This window comes from Calypte anna, chromosome 8 (assembly GCF_003957555.1).
Source record: "Calypte anna isolate BGI_N300 chromosome 8, bCalAnn1_v1.p, whole genome shotgun sequence".
In the NCBI taxonomy this organism is placed as follows: domain Eukaryota; kingdom Metazoa; phylum Chordata; class Aves; order Apodiformes; family Trochilidae; genus Calypte; species Calypte anna.
Window position 1 is genome coordinate 29,596,944 of NC_044254.1, and position 20,313 is coordinate 29,617,256.

At 43.4% G+C, this 20,313-nt stretch overlaps 1 protein-coding gene across 1 annotated transcript in view; it reads left to right on the forward strand.

Annotated features, from left to right (window-relative positions):
- The window catches only part of PDE4B (phosphodiesterase 4B), a 186,765-nt gene that overhangs the window by 19,001 nt on the left and 147,451 nt on the right, over positions 1–20,313 (forward strand). Inside the window, exons 2-3 of the mRNA XM_030455458.1 lie at positions 3,133–3,244; positions 5,266–5,501. Of these exons, the coding sequence (XP_030311318.1) occupies positions 3,203–3,244; positions 5,266–5,501 (278 nt within the window). The 5' untranslated portion in view covers positions 3,133–3,202. The remainder of the gene's footprint in view (positions 1–3,132; positions 3,245–5,265; positions 5,502–20,313) is intronic.

The following is a 20,313-nucleotide window of genomic DNA, read 5'->3' on the forward strand; positions in this document are numbered from 1 at the left end:
GATTAGGCCCAACTGCAGCACAGAAAGAAGACTTTTCTTTGTAGTCTGATATCAAATGCCAACCCCTGCTGCTTTTAGGCACTCCCTGTTGCCCACAATCACACAGGGAGAGTTTCTTTTTGGAAAGTTTGGGTAGCAGAAGGAAAGTCTGTGCTTCTAACAGGAGATTGCATGAATTTGACAATGTGCACAGGGAAAAAAATTTCCAGTAAGCCTCTTTGGGTTGTTTTGGGGTTTTGTGTTTTTTTTTAAATCTCCTATATGCTCATCCCAGGTGTCAGATCATTTCTGTAAAGCCACAAGAATGACTCAGATGTTAGCAGTAATTTAGTCATGGCTAACGGAAGTCTGAGATTATCTCTTCAGAATTGCAGTACACAGTGAAGCAAAGATGTGTTATTTTTTTTTCTTCATAATTATTCATCTTCTAGTTAAACTTACTTTGATAAATATTTATAAAGGAAGGGAAATCATGGTACAGGAGGACTCCAGCTTCCACAGAAACACTCTGTTAGTCAGTCTGGTTCCTCTCCCTGTGCCTCATCTATATCTGTTCTGATCCTAAAGTTCAGCAAAATTTAGGAGGTGTTCTGACACTCCCCTTCTTTCAGCTGTTTGGTTTTTTTTTTTCCCCTCCCCCAAGATATTTTTCTGGTTGCTCATTAATGTGTGTGTTCATTGACTTTAGGGTGTATTCATGTTGGTTTGGGAACTGCTGTGTTCAGCAGGGAGATGCATTTGTGAGTCCCACTGTGGTGCAGTGTGAGCTTGGTTGTGTTGGGCATCACCAAATCAGGGCAGTCACAAAGCACTTTATTAAGCACAAATCTGTATTAGACAGAAATCTGCAGACTGCTGAGTTCTGCTGCTTATGCAACTCCTTCCTCCTTTTGTTCTCCCTGGGAATTTTATCTCCCTGTGACAGTGGAATATGTAGTCACTTCTGGCAGCAGATATTCACAGTGGGTTATCCCCAGTCTGTGCCTGCACACCACTCTCATGGCCTTCTTCACCTGCATGATGTCTTCAGAGTGGTTCCAAAGAATGTTTATCAGGATGATAGGTTCTTTATATAAATAAATATAAATATCTATATATAAACCTGAGATAGTCTCATCTGGTTTGCTCTCTGCAGTCAGTTTGGGGTTATTTTTATACTTTTTTTACTTTCTCCTAATTGTTGAAGATTCAAAGAATTGTTAAACTTACTCTAGATTTTTATTCTGTGACTCCTGTGCTGCTGGCAGGGTGCTGACTCTTGGACACAAGAGGAATGATCTTCACAATAAGAGCAATCAGCCATGGGAATCATCTTCCTGGGGAAGTGGTGGATCCACCAAGATTTTGGACACTTTGAAGACTCAGCTGGACCACATTGTCTAGACCCTGCTTTTGCCAGGAAAGGTTGGACCAGCTGATCCTTGAGGTCCTTTCCAACCTGGAAGTCTGTGATTCTATGACTTTTATCACTTCTGGCCTTCTCAGCTAATTGTAAGAGGGATCAAAAGCTGGATGGGCTTTGGAGAGAGAAGCAGCATTGCCACACAACCATGCTGCCAAGTGGCAGCCTTGGGGCAGGTGTTGCTCTGGTAGTTTCTGTCCTGGAGGCTCTTGGTGATGTTTTTCTGGAAGCAAGCCAGTTCGGTGCTTTAGAAGAGAAATCCCACAGCTCTTTTCCAGGGCAGGAGGGAACATGCAGCTCTGTGTGCTGGCACTTGGGCTGAAATGGCAGTGAGTTGTGTCTGGCATGGAGCTGAGTGCTGGGAAGGCTTTGGCTGGGGATGAAGGGATGGATGTGTGTTGGCTGGAGGATCCCTCAGGAAACAAACCCAACTGGAGGTGCCTGTGGCACTGCCAGAACTGCAGGCAGACTCAGCTACAGTGCTGGCACTGTGTGGCAGTGCTTCCTCTGAGCTTGCTTGCTTTCTCTCTTCTTGGTTTAGAGGTTCCTTACGGCTCCTGTCTGTGGAAGGGCAGGTGAGCAGTTGGCTCCTGGAGACTGCAGTGTCCTTAGAGCTTTGTGACCAGAGGCACAGATGCTGTGCCTGAGAATGTGGCTTTATTTTTTTTCTTTTTCTTTAAGCTTTTCTGCTTGAAACAGGTAGAGGTGCCAACTAAATAACTTTTACCCTGGGCACAGTGGTGGTAAGCTGGATCTGAACCCTCCATGGCACAGCTAGGAAGCTGCCACACTTGGGACTTCAGACTTCTGAATTAGTTTTGGAGTGAGAACCAAAGAATGGGTCTGACACCAGCAGTTGATGAGTAGGATGCTTTCCATACCTCCTGTCAGGGCTTTGAATCCCAGAGAACTCCCTGAGCCTGCTTTGTGGGACCTGACTGGTCCCAGAATTCCCTGCCTGCTTTTGATGCCACATCTGTGCCTCATGGAGTGTTTGGTCAGGGTTTGGCAGCCCTTTTTTGCAGGTAGCTTGGATTACTTGCTGCTCCCCTGAACTTGTGGTGCCCGAAGAGATGATCCAAATCCAGTGGAAAATCCCTGATTGCTCAGTGAGCATCATGTTCAAAGTCTGGCATCACCAAGCCTGAAAGCACTGAGCAGCTTTTTTTGTTTATGAACAGTGGTCCCTCAGCAGTCATGTACCTCAAAGCTAATCCTTCCAGGCAGAGGAGAAAATGTGTTCAGCACAAAGCAAGTGGCACTCCAGCCCTACTTGTTAGCTGGAGGAAGAAAAGCCAACCACAGCCCCTCAATGTTTTCCCTGTGTAATCATAGAATCAGTCTTAGAATCACCTACAATGGCAATTTCATTTCTGCTGTGAGAGCCAGTTTGAGCCCTCCTCAGAGACCTCTGTACCTCTGAAAAGGGCTCATTTAGAGAAAAATTCTCTCCAAGTAGTCAGCTTTGAATGATTGTTGCTAGACATGTCTCAGGGCTTGCTTAGATTGCAGAGCCTTCTGAATCCTGGTTGCCTTTTACACAATTTTATTAAATATTGAATTGTCACTTGCACTAATAAGAGAGCTGCATTGGCATGGCAGCTGCTGCCAGGTCTTTTATGAAAATGGACAGCAAGTTATAAATAAGTGGGGATGTTAGCAGCTTGCTCCATAGCTTGTTGCCAAAACCAGTTTGGTTTTGAAAACTGCAATATTTTTTTTTCCTCCAGGTTGCCTGTCTGAAGAAGTGAAATTGAAGTCCAAGAGCTTTTTATAAAGGGGTGCACTTTAATCTTGATAATGAAGAAAAGCAGAAGTGTCATGGCAGTAACTGCAGATGAGGTAAGTTTCTTCTGAAAGCATGCTTTGTTTTTACCCAGAATTTTACAAAAATGAGAGCAAACTTAGTGTTGCTTTGCTTTGTCAGTCTCAGTGGGTCTTGCTTTGGCTGCTCACTGATTTCCTTTGAGTTGCTTGCAGCTCAGAAAATCAAGTAAGTGCAGTTAAAACCAAATAAAGAAACTTTCACACCACCAGAGTGCAGGAGAGGCTTATGCAGAGCATATCCTGCTCTTGGGGCAGGGCAGTGCTGGCAGGCAGCAGGAGCATTGGCCAACCTTCTGGAAACTCTCCTGGATCCCAGCTTTGTGTGTGTACCTCTCTACTTACAAGTTGCAGCATCTCTCCCCACTGCAGTTGCTGAGCACCTAATGGGATGATGTGTGTGTTATTCCATTACTACACTTGCTAATCATCATCCTAATCCCCTATTAATTAAACTCCAGTTCCCATTCTCTGGAGAAATGTATCACTTTGTAATGATGGGGTGATAACTGCAGCCTTAATTGTCTTGTTTGGGGCTTGCCAAAGATGCAGAACCACGTGGCATGTGTATGAAAACACAGTGGAGGAGTGGAACCTGGTAGTTTGTGTGTCCTGTAGCACTTCTTCAATAAATAAATGTTTCTTTTACACTTTTAGACCCCATGTTGCTCCGTTTCAGTCAGTTTGCCTGAGCACTATGCTGAGTCTACTCAGTCCTTGTAGATTTTGATGAAAGCCAATAGGAAGCTAAAAAATTCTGCTGAGTACATCTGAAATAATAACAACAACAATAAAAAAAATCACAGTCTGGTAAAGATTATTAATAAAGGCAGGTTAAGCCAGATCCTCATGTAGAAGGCAGACTTTCCTTTCTGGGGTTCCTAGGAGTATTTTTGACCTGAATTTTTTTGCTGTGAAAGAGTAGGGTCTGGATCACTGAAGATCTCCAGCATATTTCTGGAAACACAGCATGTCAAATGTTTTAAACTTCTCTCTAGGTCATTATGATGGTGATGCCTTAGTGACTCCATGGATCTGCCCTAGTGCAGAGAAGGAGCAGAGAAGCTGTGGGCCAGGTTGTTTCCTGTCTCAGTGCTTCACCTGGTAGTGGGATGGGCAAGGAAGCAGGGAAAGCTGAGAAAACTGGCAGTTTTCTAAAACAAATCCCATCAGATTTGTCTTTGACTCCCATGTTGAGATTCCTTGAGGTCAGAGAGTCCCAGAGAGTTATTCCATGGTCTCCTCAGGATGGAGAAGTTGCCTTCTGGTAGAACTTGTGAGGCAGTGGAGGACTCCTGCTACACTGCAGTTATTCATGGAGCACCTAATATCACAAGCAACACAGAAATAATCTCATTTATATTGAACAGTGTTTGGCTACCTAAATTCTCTGAGTAAGACCAAAGCTGCCAACCCTCTTGCAGTGCTCTTTTGCTGTGGGAGAACTTCTGGCTTGGGTTTGAGAAGACTGACAGCTAGTTCTGTGATTCATGGTGGTGTTTTCAAGTAGAAATCAGTAGAACCTAAAAGAGGAGAGAAAGCTTGAAATGATAAAAGGCCTTCTTTTGAAACTAGCAATGCCAGACATAGGGTAGGGTAACCTATAGGGTAGGGTAACCTATAGGGTAGGTTAGGGTGCCTTTTATTGAACAGCTCTGGGATGATTTAGGATGTGTCCAAGGCCTTTCTCTGCCTGGTGATTGATCAGAAAAGAAGTGTGTTCATGCTGAGGGGAGGAATGACACTTCAGATGGATGTTGAGTGGAATTTTTTTCTCTGAAAAAGTTTAAAAGATCAGAAGTTTAATGTGTCACCAAAGAGACCTGGATTATTGAAGGATTAGGTTAGAATTAACTGTGGAACTTAGACAAGTTAGGAGTGAATTTTCAAGCTCATTTGTTACTTGCTAAAATAACCCGGACTCTGCCAGGAGTTTCCTCTTTTGTAAGTAGCTCTGGGTGTAGAGCAGCAGTTCAGGGGGGTTTATCCTCATGGAGGAAAAGATTTGCAGAATCTCAGTGGCCTTTCTCTCTTTGCAGAACGCTCTGGATTACCTAGAGTGTGGGCTGAGCAAGTCCTACAGCACTTCCAGCCATGCTCTGGGCATAGACCTCTGGAGAGGAAGGAGATGTTGTTCTGGGAATTTGCAGTTACCACCACTGTCCCAAAGGCAAACAGAAAAGGCAAAGACACCTGACAGAGACATTGTCTGCAGACCAACAACTCTGCCTCTACTGACACCTCCCAGTATTGCCATCACCACTTACCAAGACTGGTAGGTTATTTCTCTCTGTTATGAATCTCATGCAGTTCTTGGTTTTTTTTTTTAGCATTTTATGGCTTTGTTTTATGGTTGTTTTGTTGGGTTTTTTTGGAAGGACACTGGATGATTATCTTGTATCTATTAATCAGTATTGGTGCCTGTCAATTGGTGTAGCATGGATGGAAGTTTGCAAAGTGATTGCCTTGTTCTTAACATTTTACTTCTGTTAAAAGCTCTTGTGCTCACTTTTTTTGGGTGCATCTTCATGAAACCTTTGTGTCTTCAACTCCACTCTTGCCCAGGGGATTGGTGTTCCTGGCTTTCCACCCACAGCAGAGTTCAGGATGGTGGTAGGCTCACCTGCAACAGGTTGAGGAAAAAGGCTTTATTTACTTCCTGGCCAGGTTTTAGAAGAATGGCTTGAAAAAAAGTCCCAAAGAAACTCTCAGGGGGATTACTAAGAGATGAATTCCAGACCAGAAACTTTAATCCCAAAATGATGAAATTGACCTAGAGAGAGAAAAAGAGAACAAAGCCCCAGGTGTTCATACTCTGGAATTGCAATGGTAGATTTGAATGACAAAATAAGGTTGGATACCCAGCATAAATCTTGAAAAAAGGGCATTGCAGTGCAACCTTAAATCCTGTACCCTGAACTTTCAAGTGTGGTTTAGGTTCTGGTTTTCCAGTGCTCCACTCTAACTTCCCTTTGCTGGCTGTGAGATGTGTTCATGTCATTACTTCCAAGTCCAAATCTGTTTTTAGCTTCTGTTAAGCTCAGCACACTTCTGAGCTGGTATTTCAGCTTGCACTTGGACAATTACAGAGGGCATGCTAAATGAATTTGGTAGAGTCTTTTAAAACCACTTTTCCTGTTGCAAATAGGATTTTTAAACTGTGCACTTGGATGGCTGAAACACAGAAATCAAAGGGGAATTAGCAGGGGCTTTTGTTCAGTTTTTTTTTTTTTTTTTTTTGCATTTAATTGCTGTGGCTAAATTTAACAAAATGAGTTAGCTCATTTCAGCTGGATTGGGAGTTTTGACAATAAAAGGCTTGGCTTACCTTTATTAGCATTTTGTGAGTGTTCCCTTCTGTGCATCTGCAGAGATTTGCAGTCTGGACTGCAGGAGGATGGGGAGCCTGTCCGTGTGGTCTTGTTTTTAAGGATGAGTGAGTTCTGATCTTTGAATCCACCTTCAGGCACGAGTTAGGAATTTCTCCTTAGTCTCCCTTGGAACACAAGAGGGCATTGCAGCTCCTCTCTTCCCTTGCAGCCCGTTGTGTCCCACAGCATCTCTTCTATCTTCAATGATACATCAGCCACAAAACCCCACTGGTGGTACTCAGGTTGCTGCTTTTTAATTACTGCTGTTAATCTCTTATTAGTGAGCAGATAGCTGCTGACTCCTCTTGTTTTGTTTGAGCCTTTCATCTCTGTTTCCAGCCTCCTAGTGAGTTGCTGGTGAGGGTGGCTGTGATCCAAGTGCTGCTCCTGCAGGTTGTGCCTCCAGCATCTTTGCATCCCCCTCACCTTCCTTACTTGGGCACTGCTCTCATTTTCCCCATTTTCTGGGTTCTAATCATCAAGGGCTTAAAATAGGTTAACACTCTTCCCTACCCCATGCCAGGTGGGTCCTTTCCTCCACCATTTCCATTTTCCCAGGGCCTGACCATTCTCTCAAGGAGCACATCCATGCTTGAGATGTTTTGTGGAGGAGTGGTGCAATCCATCTCTGGTCCTCAAGCTCTTTGGGCTGCTAAATTGTGCTTCAGTTCTGCCTAAAACACACCCCAGAGGCAGGTTAGAGTTGTGTAAGCCCAGAATGTGCTGTTGTGTTGAAACAGCTTTGGAATGATATGAGCATTCAGAGACTCAGTGAGTGGGCAATAAAGTGTTAGGAAGATTTCTGTGTAGATAAATAAAAAGTGATCTATCTGAGCATGGAAGAATCAGAGCTGCAAAACAACATTGCTACACTCCTGAGCATAGGATAGAAGTCCAATAGAGCTGCAAGTTCAGCACCCATTAGTGGTCAAAAATGCCAATTATTTGTTAAAGAATGGAAAGAAAAAGATTAGAGGATAAACCAGAGCCCCACGACACTGTGGTAGGAACCCATTTCTTGGTCAAATATTCTGAAATCACTGAAATTGTACAAAATTCAACCTGTAACATCAACATGTGCCAAGGGTGCCTTGATGGTGGAAACTTACCTGGTCCTGGGATGGTAACAGAGTTCAAATACAAGAGCTGTTTGGGAGGGGTGAAGCAAAATAAACTTGTTCCTTTTGTGAGTAGTTTTTCAGGCCCATTTTTTCAGAAATCCCTTTACATTTGACTTCCAGTGGTAACACAAAAGTAAGAACTATGAAGGGGTGAGCTGTGACTTACATAAACATTTTAAGTTAGCACACGTGGGCACCTCAAAATCAGAGATACTCTTGAGTTGTTTGAGTTGTTGAGTTTTCTTTTTTTTTTCTTTTTTTTGGTTAGAACTGGGTTTTCTTGAGCTGGACTAAGCTCAGTAACCAGCAAAGGAAAAAATGGGCAGGCTGTCAGCAAAACAAGAATTCTAAGGCAGCTGCAGTGTCATAATAATGTTTTGTGTGAAAGTGGCAAACACCAACAAAAGAACTTTCATGAATCATGCAAGAGAAGAGATATATAGGATATAGATCTTCAAGTGGAAATCTAAATGTAAGGAGCCTTACAAGCTGCTTTTGCACAAATTCTCTCTGTATTTTTATAAGACTTAAGATGGTTTCCACAATCCTCCATATTTTATAACTAAAGCTTTGTGGTAATAAATCCAAAGAGATGATTCCCCAAGAGGGAAAACCAAGGCTGTGAAGAATATATTTGTAGCTACACATTTGAAGCATCCAAACTAGTTTTCTTACCCTATTTTTTGATACTTCCCAGCTCCTGGGTTAGGTGTGACAGCCAGCTTCTAATTTATGCCATTGCTACACGTTTGGCTCAGGTCTCTGGAGACATTTTGACAGTTTTGCCTCAAGTTTCTGTGTTGAAACAAAAATAAGTTCTCTGATGATACCCAAAGCATAAGGAAATCAAGGCCTTAAGAATTCTTTAAGGAGCTGATCTGGTGAATATTAACTACAGTAAGGAGTGCACTTTTTTTCAGGGTGGAGAGATTCTCTTCTACATTTATATCAGATTTTTAATGCTGTGTTGAAATGTGCAGTGCCAAATGTCCACTGCAAATCTGCCTGGCTTTTCTACCAGGGCTAAAGGAAAACTCACTGGGTTTGAAGGCAGTTGTTTGCCACAACAACATTCTTGACACTTAGTAAAAAAAATTAATCTGTTTTTACTTTTTAACTGTTTCTTTTTAGCTCTTTTTTTACAGCATTTGTAATTAATCAATAAACCACAGGGTTTTGTTTCATGGTTCCCAGGCATTTGCCAGCACCCAGGCTACAGATTTCTGCCTCCTCCAAGAGTGTTCCTGTGCAGGTTGGTGGTCAGAAGCTGCAAAAAACTTTTCAGGGATTGATCCTATTTTCCATTTTCATCTGAAAAAAATCTTCCTGAAGCTGGGGCATGGATGTGGTGTTGAGTGTGTGCTTGCAGTACTGCAGGTTGCTCTCCAGATGGAGATCATGGGCAGCAAATTGCATTGCAGCATTAAAAACCAAAATGCCAAAAAATCCCTGAAATTAAAAAAAAAAACCTAATAAAATCAGTGTCTATTTGGGCAGCTGGGACTGACACCAAAGGTTCAGCAGAAATGCTGAGTTCAGCTGGGGCTGGCTTGCAGCCACCCTGAAGCCATCATCTTAATGAATTAAGGGATGGGTAGGGAAAGTTCAAACCATGAAGGGGATGGAGATTTGCATGGAGGATTAAAAAGGATAATAAAACTGTAGTCAGGCTGGGAAACTAAGCAGAAGGTAATACTCCCAGGCACTCCTTTCCATTGCTGAAATCTGTAAATCCCATGGAATAAGAGGAAATATTTAGGGTAATAGGGAGCTTAAGCAGCAGCAGTGGGGTGAAAAGCAGAAATTCAGGAGTTGTGCTGTTTTGGAGAAGTGTGGGGATTTTTCCTTTTTTTTTTCCTTTTTTTTTAATGTTATTTCAGGCTGTGGGATGTGAAACAGGTTGAAGTCTCATTTTTGTGATCATTTCAAATTCAATTAGACAAGGACTGAAGAAATATGCTGCAAGCTGGGAATAGTTAAAAAAAGAGAGGAGACTTTTCCTGCATGGTACAAAAAATAAAAGCCTAGAAGGTAAAAAAAAAAAAAGCCACCCCAAACTTAAAAACATGCTTTTTTGGGGTTTTGTATGTTTATTTAAAAAGTATTTACATCACAGAGTGGTTGAAGTTAGAAGGGACCTCTGGATATTATCTCATCCAAAAATGTTTATTATTTATCTGAATCACATCAGGTTTTGTTGTAAGAATCAATTATTCTGATTGAACTGGCTTCCTGTATTTCACAATGTGTTTCCTGTGGAGCATTTACTTACCTTGCAGAAGGAGGTCAGCTGTGTTTGTCATAACATCTCAGATCTTCTGTGGGGGAAGTAGTTGTTAATTACACTGAGCTGTTTCTGGGAGATGTATACCCTGCTCTGGTTTTGAAAAAAATCAGATTTATTGTGGTTTCTCCTAAGTTTCATGGCAATGTGAAAGATGTAGAGAGAACTGAAGAGTGTTGGATCTGGGCCTTAAAGGATTTCATCTGCTCAGTGATGTTGTTTGTTCTTCAGTAGGCAGAATTATTATCTGGCTCATTCCTGGGGCTGAAACACTGGAACTGGGAGGCTGAGAGCTGTGGACTTCTCAAGAAAAGCTGCAAATGCTCAGCTGTGAGGTAGCTCATCCACTGTTTGCAGGTAGATCATAAAAATTACCTGAAGGACTTCACTTAAATCTGTTTGGGCTCCCTCAGGTGGGAGGTAGGGGCTGCCTGCCTAGTAAGGGAAGAAAATCCCTTTATTTGTTGCCACTCTTCCCCCTCCCTGCTTCATTTTAACAGCTCCCAAAGAGAATCAGATGTGGACAAATGAGGTAATGTTAGAGAAATGTAAGATTTTGCTGCTTTCTCCCTCAGTAAAGTGTTTCCACCAGCTTGTATCCCACCTTGGCTTGGCTGGGAGGCTGCTGGTGCTTCCTGACCAGGAACTGGGTACAGGACCAAAGAAACCAAACCAAACCACAGTGGGAGGGCAGCCCAGACATCTGGGGGTCACTGCTTGTTTGGCTGTCAGTACAAATGCAAACCTCTCTCAGCAGAAACTGCTGCAGAGATAATTTGTGCTATCTCTGAGCTGTAACTGAAGCTATTTTCTCAGCTTAAAATAGGCAGATAAGTGTTTTGTCTGCCTATATTTAGACATTGTCTGTTGCTGTCGGGTTTTGAAGCTCCTGGATCTTTTTCTCAGTTGAAATATTTTTTCACTTTCATGTTTTAGAGAAGGCTTATGTAGGAAAAACTATGATTTTTGGCTGGTGTAGCTGGGATAGAGGGATTTTAGAAAGAAACAATGTTGGCTTGGTCACAGGTCTTGAGTTAAAACCTGTAATGATTTTATGCATTTCTTTTGGTACATAATTTAGAGTTTGTTATTGCAGTATTTATTTTTTTTTTTAGTTTGCATTTGTTGAATTCATTGCATTTAAGTCTGTTTACAAACTCAAAATGATAGCACCCCCTTTTTGTATGAACTGCAAGGTGAGCCCAAGGAATTTATTGGAGAGAATCCTCAAGTTGGATGCTGCAAGTTTTGCCTGGAGATACTTGTAGCTCAAAACAGAGGTAGCTGTAGGCACACAAACCAGGCTCTTAATGATTCATTTATAATTATATACCTCCATCCAGAATGGAGTAAGACAGCTTGAAACACATCTAGAATGGAAAGAAATGAGTCACTGTTAATTAGCAAAAGACAATGAAGCTGCTGAAATAATTATATTCAAACCCTGTCCTCCCAAGAACAGAAAATAAATGGAGATGATTGGAATACAGCTGATGCAAAAGCTGAGTCCAACAAGATTGTGACACAGATTTCTTATCTCTTTAAACTGGTGACTAACCATAACCTCATCTGCAAGGCAAGATCCAGCCCAGTTTGCTTTCCCACCTGGAGAGCTGCCCTCTGCCTCTCAGCTGACCTGGGGCATCAGATGGATTTTTGGTCAGTATTGCCCAGTGCTGCTGTGCAAGCAGAGAAGTTGTTTTAAATGTTGTTGTGAAGGGGCACCTCTAAAACCCACAGGAGAATAAAGATTAATGTTAAGTGCATCAAAATGCTCTGTGTTTTCCAGCCCCTCCCAGCTTTCCTCCCCTGCCTGCCAGCTTACCTGGTTTTCCAGTGATGCCTGGGCTGTCCCTGCAGCTCTGGGCTGTGGTGCAAGAGGAAGCATGAATTTATTTCTTGAATTAAGCTGCAGTGCACAAAGCTGTGTGTGAGTTCTGCTGATTGTGCACCAAGAATTTTGTGGTGTTTCCCAGCACTGGAACACGAGGCAAAGCTGGAGGAGTGGTCATGCTGGTGAAGAGTAAGTGGAGTGACCTTAAGCAGGTTTTTTGCTTTGTTCTGTTTTTTTAAGTGAAAAATAAGCATAAATAAATACACATTTAGTTTGAGAGAGCTGGTAGGGTGTAGGTGATCTGAGAAACATCGATCCTTGTGTGCAAAGGGGAGTGATAATTTGTGAGCCAAGTGCTGCAGAACTCAGAATCTGGAAGAGCAAGGGTAAAAGACAAAAAATAATGTGAGCTTGGGTTAGTGGTGAAGATTTCTGTTCCTGTTCAGCTATCACAGGTGAGCCCAAGAGCAGAGAAATATGTTGGCTTATAAAAAAGCTTGAAATCCTTCCTTTGAAAGGAGGGGGAAGTTTTTCTGAGGCTCAGCAGGGGTTTCTGTACCCTTCCCATTGCCTGAGTGGAGATGCTGCCAGCCAAAGCAAGCTGTGGTTTTTTAGGGGTTTGCATGGCAGGATGCACAAATCTGAGAAACCTTGACAAAGTGGGTGCTGGAGTTGGTTGCATCTGTTACCAGGAAGAACAATCCTCTGATTATATATTTTTTTTTCATAGTTGTGGTTGGATTGTTCCTTTTCTCTCTCATCCCATGAAAGTGACAGCTGGTAACATTTGTCTTTTACCATTAACAAGGAGGTGACCTCTGTCTGGGTTCCAGTGGGTGACACTGGGCAGGAATTAGGGTGCTGCTGGCTGTCCATGGGTGCAGAGGCATCTCTGCAGGGTGGTGAGCAAGGACCTGCTCCTGGCTGTGACTCACAAGAGGCAAGGTGCTTAGTCACAGGCAAATCCATGGCATGCACACATGCTGAGCAGCAAATGCTCCTTGCAGTCAGGAAACACACCACCAGTGTGTAAAATAATGGTGAGAGGAGAGGAGAGGTGAGCTGGCCTGTCCAAACAAGGATCCTCTTGGAGGTACCTTCAGATTACAGCTGTGTAGGAGCATAAAGCATTTTTCATCATGTCCAGTGCAAAGGATGTGGGAAATTCTAAGGTTTTGCTCTGGCTTCTCTTTGGAGTCACTCCAGAGAGGCTCTGCCTGTGAAGAGTGAGTTGGCTTATTGAATTAATTTGTAAAATATTAAGTTGTAGCTCTGAAATGAGGAAATAATCACAATACAGATTGGTATAATGTGTGATTACTCACTGTGGATAATATGGAGGGCATGTAAGTGTTTTCTGAGAAATCAAGCAAGACTCTGCTAGGACATAAGAACATAAAAACTTTAAAAAATGGCATTGTGGGATGATAAGAAATTGTTGGTTTTTTTTTTTGTTGAAATACTAAGAAGTGTGAGGAACTCAGATAAACTGTGATCTGTCTTTCTGTGGTGTGGTTTACTAGGAAAAAAACCACCATATTAGATCCAGGTTAAGGGCTAAATGGCAAGTGAAAGGCATCAGGGTTACAGGTACTGTTGGCTTCTTCATCCACATTCTGAATGCAAATCATTTGTCTGTGACAAAGGACACTTTGCTGTGCTCCACTTGAGTGGGACAGTGACCTGGGTGATGAACTCAGTGTTGGCAGAGGAGCATCCAAGCCACTCAGAGCTCTCAAGATATTTTTCTTGAAGATGGAGTTCATTGATTTGTGACTAATCTGAAATCCATTCTGGAGCTTGTTATAGAATCATAGAATTGCTCAGGCTGGGAAAAAATCTTCAAGATCATCGACTCCAACCTCGACCTAACCCTGTTACCCTCTCTCTGGTGACCCACCACTAAATCATGTCCCCAGGAATCACATCCAGACAGTTTTTAAGCACTTTCAGGGATGGAGACTCAGCCACCTCCCTGGGGAGCCTGTTCCAGTGCTTAACAACCCTTTCTGCGAAGAAGTTTTCTCCTGACATCCAATCCAAATCTCCCCTGATGCAACTAGAAGCCATCTTGACCTTCTTTTAAGTAGTGACTTAAAAATAAGTAGACCTTCTTTTTTAGGTCTTTTAAAAGACCTAAAATCTTAGAAAACCATCTCCAGAGGCTGTTATTGTTGGGTGCTAAACCTAAAATACAAGCTGCTTCCTGGGTGAGGGATAGGCTGATGAAAGCAACTGGCTGCTAATGAACTGGAGAGAGCTCCAAAGGTCACCATTGTATAGAGAGGGACCTGTTCAGCCTTTGCTAAGCTCATAGGTGTGGGTAATTTCTCTGTGCCTGTGTCCTGACTCTCTAAAGTGAGTCAGGATGGACTTTTCCAGCTGCTCCTTCCTTTTGCAGTTGGCTCAGCTCTTACAAAACCAAAGGGTTGCCAGGTGGTTCTGGCTTCTGGGGCCCTTCAGAGCACTCCAAAACATCACCTCAAAGGCCTCTCCAAGAATTCCTGGTGTCTGCCCTTCAGACAATTTCAGAGGCCCTGAAATCTGTAGGAATGGAGATATAACTTGAAATAACTAAATACAGAAAAACCTTTTCTTCCAGAGGTAATAAAAAAGGCAGTGTATTGTTTAGTTAAGGGTTTTGGGGGTTTTTTTCCTATGAAATGTGGGGTGTTTGTCAAGCAGACCAATAGTCAGTGATGTATTCTGCCTCTAATTCAGCATCTCAATTCTGGGAACTTCCAGGAAAGTGTAAGAAAAATCCTCAAACATGCAATTTGGAGTTTTCTGTCATGGAACCACCTTTTAGAAGCTCTAGCTGGTGAGACAGCGGGTGTTGCAGTTGAGCAAAGACAAGCATCTTTTGGGTTTTTTGTTTATTTAACTTAAAAAAACCCCACAAAACAAATACCAAAACCCCTCCCGGCCAAAGAGTCTTTCCTGCATTCAGCTTTGCTCAGCTTTCTATTAAAGGTTTTATTGAGGGAGGGTTGAAGATGTTCACTACATCAGCATCTCTTCAAAGCTCCCAGAGAATATGACTTTGCTACTCCATTGATAATATATAATCAATACAATATGATCCTATATATTGTTTTATTTTAAGTACTAGGTTTGTGTGGCATGTTTGGGGAGTTTTGGTGCTGCCTTGTGGCTCTCCTGTGTTGTAGGGAGATGTGGCTGATGAATTGCATCTCAGATTAGAAGAGTGAAATCTCCTTATTCAGGCCAAATCTATTTCACAGCATCAGGATTTGGTAGGATGGTTTGAAAGAAAAAAAAAAAGGTCAGATATAGGTAGATGTTTAAGTAGGGGCTGTCATTTAATTTTCTGCCACACTGAGGGGGAACTAAAAGTAAAATTGGGACCAGGATGGGGTAAAATTACTAATGCTGATTCTGCTTCTAATGTAGCACTGCCAGGTGGAAAGGACACAGTGTGCCCCTTGGCTGTGATAGAAGGGAAATGAAGGCAGCAGGAAATATGTGTTTTATTGTTTCCTCTCATGTCTGTCTCTCCAGCTTATACTCTTCATCTGTCTTTTCCCTTTTTCTGCGCTTGTGTGGGATCTGGAGAAGTAACTCCACCACTGGAAAGGTCTAAGTTCTCCCTTCTCTTATGCACTGGCTGTACAGGTTTGTTTGGTTTTAATTTTCTTGGGATCTTTTCCAGGTTTTGGCAGTGCTGCCTCCAGCTCTTTTCAGATCACTGCTGTCTTCCCAGCTCTTTCTCACCAGCCATGGCTCTGATTTCAAGCCTTGGCTGTCACTTCCCATCCTTACATTTTCATCCACAGTGACTTCTGTTGTTTTGATGTTGAAGCACTTACTCTTGGCACCTGTTTTCTTGGCCATTTTACCCTTCCACAGCTTGTGGCTCGTTGATATGTTCTTTTCCTTGCTCGAAGTTTCCCCCCAGACATTTCTCCCTTGTTTGATCCACTTACCTCCCCCTCACATCTTTTCCTCTCTCCCATGGCCTGCCTTGCTCTTATTTATCCCCAGCACTGGCTCATCTTGACAATTACATCTCCTGCCTTAGGCCCCGAGCTGCAGATCACATCCATGTCAGTCCTCTGACATTTCCACTGCAAATTTATTCCCTCCTCTGCTGCAGTTGCTTTAGCTGAGTTATTTTCCAGTGCAAGTGACTGTTCCCATGTTCTTGACTCTTCCCATCTTCTCCTTGCCTCTGCCTCTCTCTTCTCACCTGTCTTTATTGGTTTAGTCCCAGAGAAAGTTGTCATTTTGTGGCTTTTTTCTCACTTACCTGGATCTCCTTTTGCCCTTTTGTCCTAAAAAATCTGATTTTTCTGTCTTGGGGACACAGACATTGCTCAACTGCTCTCTTCCTCTAAACTGATCACTTCCTCCAGTGACCCAATGCTGGTTCCAGTTCTCCTGCCCCAACCCTTTTCTTTTTTAATGGGAATACACCACACCTCACCTCTTGGAGGGGGATGATGGTTTCACTGCCTCCTGCTTAGGATCAGATTGCCCTTCCATCTCTTTCCACAATGTTGCTGGCCCAGTAGGTTTTTTTTTTAACCTCAAATATGTTCAAATTAGAGGCTGCAAGTGAGATGCTGACTTCTGAGAGTCAGATTCAGTCCTTCCCTTGTGCATCAACCATTAATCAAGGTTCTAGAGATGACCATCTCTCCCAAGTCACCTTTGCAGTCCCACCTTTGCACAGATGCCTGACTTAAAGGAAACAAAAACTGAGGTGTAAGAGGGTCCACCCAATTCCTTCCAGAACTGACAAGTCCAAAGGAACAGACTCCTTTTCTTGCTTCAGGAGCACATATTACACCCATGCATTTAGACAGCAAATTGCTCAAAAAACAAGGAAAAAAGATGTGGGGAGGTTCTGCTTTATGTTTTACAGTCATTGCCCCACGTAATAATTTTTCCAACTGAAAGCCTGAAAAAGATCTTTTATTTTTGCTTTTAAAGACCAAATACTGAAAGCCAGGATTTCTGAAAAAGAGACTCAGTACTCAATTTAAAAATATTTCTCCTGGCTTTCCTTCCTTTAAAAAAAGAAGTAAAGGTAGCACCAGCAAACCACAATCCCTTGGAATAATTTTTCTAATTACTTTGCTGCCAGGTTAGCATTATTTTGGAGGATGCTGTGCTGCTGTGGATGGATGGAATGGTGACGCAAGGAACAGAGGGGAGCTTCCAAACTTTCTGTCTAAATGTGCTTCTGGAGGGTGTGCTGGATGGAAGAATTATCCAATTACTCTGCTGCCTACAGGAAGCACTGAGAAAAGTCAACTAACCACTCATCCTTTCCTGCTGAGGCATGTAGGACATTTCACAGTTCTCTCTTTGCTGGCATTTTATTTTATCCTGGCAATTATGACTTAGAAACAGGTAAATAATAGTGCTACTGTGAGGGAGAAGTATGTATTCTGGTTGCTTAGCAATTGCTCTCCACACAGTGAAGCTCAGCCATCGGGGAGGAATTGCATGCTTCAGGATGTTGTGTTCCACCTGTATCAGTTGTTCTAAGAAAATATATTAAAGCCTTCTGCAATCCTGGACACTTGGGTGAGCTAAGAAGCTTGGATGAAAGCTCACCCAAATATACTTAAACTTTGGAAAAATTCCTTAGTTGTCCTTGTTCTGCCCAATGATTTCATTTCCCTGCCAATTCTCCCAGCCCCTTTTCTTTAATCACCTTTTCCCCCTCCTCAACTCTTTCTTTGTATTCCTGGCCCCTGATGAGCTCAAATGGCTTCTTACTCTGGGATTACTGATCCTTGTTTCACACACTAATGGGCAATGATAGACAAATTGCTGTATGATGCTGTGTTAACCAGGGCACTGTAGACATTCAGGAAGTAAGGTGATGTCTGATGACCATTTTTGTTGCTGTATGAGGAGAACTTCAGTAAATTGGTCCTTGTACCTCTAATCTCTCCAGGTGTTCTGGTACCCTGGGTGTTCTGCCTGCTTTTGCCTCCTTTTGCTGATGGTAACCTCAGCCAACACACCAAAATCCATTTTTCAGAGTTATTGCCAAGTTTATTATGATATCAAGCTTTCATGCCAGTCAGCTTGCATCTCTTGAGATGTTCCAGCTCTCACCTCTTTCTTGGCTTATCCTGGAGCAAGGCAGCACGTTTCAAATACTCCAGATGAGCAGAGACAACTACAACATTGGCTGCACAGTCCTCCTACAACATCAGGAGCTGGCAGCATGAGGGATGTGAGACAAAGCAGAGAGAGAGATGTTCTACAGCTTTATCCAGGTAACTGCTACCTCCCATTGCCAGCAGGATCTGGGAAATACCCAACAGAAGAAATACCCCTCAGGTCAGCCTTCAAAATACACCACAGCTTGGAGGTCCACCTAAAGCAGTGGGTGGCACTTGGTCTTTCCATTCTTTGTGTGTCCACAAGGGAGAGTAGAGGAGGTTGGCTTCTTCCAGTCTCTTTTTTCCATCTTCATAGCTCAGCATTTCTTGCATTCCTTCTCCCCACCAGCAGCCTTTGAGCATCTCACCACAGGATCTCCTCCAACCTGTGGGGCTGACATCTCGTGGCTCATTTAGGAGTGTCCAGGTAACAAGCAGCAATCCCTCAATGCACACAGCTTCTGGAACATCTATGGATTCAGGGAAGGAAAGCACTAGCTCAGGATGGGGAGGATGCAGAGTGCTCTTAAAAGGTGGGGTTCCTTTTATCCTCCTTGCCATTTTACCAGCTGTACAGAAAGGCATGGAAATAGTTTCTCTTAACATCAGATCTCTGCTCTCAGACCCTTTCCAAGATCCCGGTTTGCTTCTCAGGTGAGTTAGGAAGTTTCTTGTTTTCATTTCCCAGCTTCTAAGCATTTGTGTGGATTTGGGATTTCACTCAGCAGAGCTCTCCAGCTTTCCCTTTGCCTGTCAGTGGCTGTCAGTGCAGCTGGGATGCAGGATTACAGCTCATGCAGGAAGATGTCACAGTTCCTTAAACATTAAATGTTCCTGCTCTGCCACTGGGTGAACCCTCCCAGTATCAGCTACCATTGCAATTTCCAGTATCCTTAGGTTAGGTTCAAGCAGGGCTTTTTACTTTCTAAAATATAGGAATAAATAAATGGCATAACTGCAGGTTGGGCAGGGTATCTGGTAACTCCTCTGTGGTCTCTGCTACAGGGCACATGAATGTTTTGTGGCTGTATGGAATCTATAGGGTCTGGGGGGGATTTGTGGTGTAACTGATGCCCTGGCCTGCAGATCCCAGCACTTTCACTGTGGGCTGGTTGCACATACTCCTTCTGCTCCTTCTTTCAAAAGAATAATTGGATTTACATTTCAGTCACCTGCTTTGGACGTATTAAGGAGATGCTCTGACACTCCCTGTAGTATTTATTACCTTCTTGTCAGCATTCAACCTCATCTCTTAACTTCTTTCCCTGGATTATTTTTTTGCCTCATAAGTGAAGATGTTATTTGTGTCCAGAGCAAATGTTAGGGTTGGGTTTTTTTGCCTGTTTTGCTTCAGTTACATTGATTTAATTTACATTATCTTTGCAGGGAGGTGCCAGGTCTCCCACCCTTTAGTGTTTCCCCATTTGAGCTCCTCCAGTGCCCGGCAATAGTTTTGCCCCTGGCCCAGCCACAGACCCCAGGACACCAGAGCAGGCAACTTTCAGCCTCTCCTCTGAAGCCTGCATTCTTGCACTCTTTGTTCTTGCTTACTATTATTCCCTGCTTTTCTTTTTGTTCCCACTTGACCTTTTCCTCCCAGCCCACCCTGAGCTCTCCATCCCGTCCAGTCCCCGGGCTGGCTCTGGGGTGCCCAGAACAATTTCAGGGTGGTTGCAGGAGGGAGCTGAACAGAGTCCAGTTGTCAAAAGAATTTTGAGCCAATAAGCACGTCCTGGGTGGAGCTCCTGCAGCAGCAAGGAGCAGCAGCAATTCTCAATGAAGACCTTTTTGTTCCATAGGTTGGGCCTGAATGAATCGGGTTCCCGGGCTCGGCCACAGCCCAGGGAATCCCTCGCTTTTCTTAGTGCACGCCACAAAAAAACCAACAACCCAAAACCAATCCCAACCCAACCCCAACCCCAGTGTTTTTCTGTTCGGCTCCTGAAGCCAAAATGCTATAGGAAGAGGGTTGATGGGGAGCTTGGCTGTGATGAATTTTTCATGAGCTGGTGCGTGGGGCTGAATGGCTCCGGCGTGCGGCGGTGTGTGGCTGGCAGGAGAGGCGCGCTGGCAGGGAGGCTGCTGACACAGAAAGGCTTTGGCTCATTTTCAGAGGGAGAGCTGGGCTGATAAAGGGTTTTCTGACAGCCTGGGCTTATCATCCTTCGATTTACACTGCCGTTGCTCCGGGCAGCCTTTCCATTTGGAGCTCAGCCTCGTGAATGAGCGGGGTGAGCTCCGCCGATTTATCAGCGGTTTCCATCGGCGGCGGTGCCGGCGTGATGGGTTTTTGTTCCCTTTGCTGAATGGTGAGAGCTCCCACAACCTCTG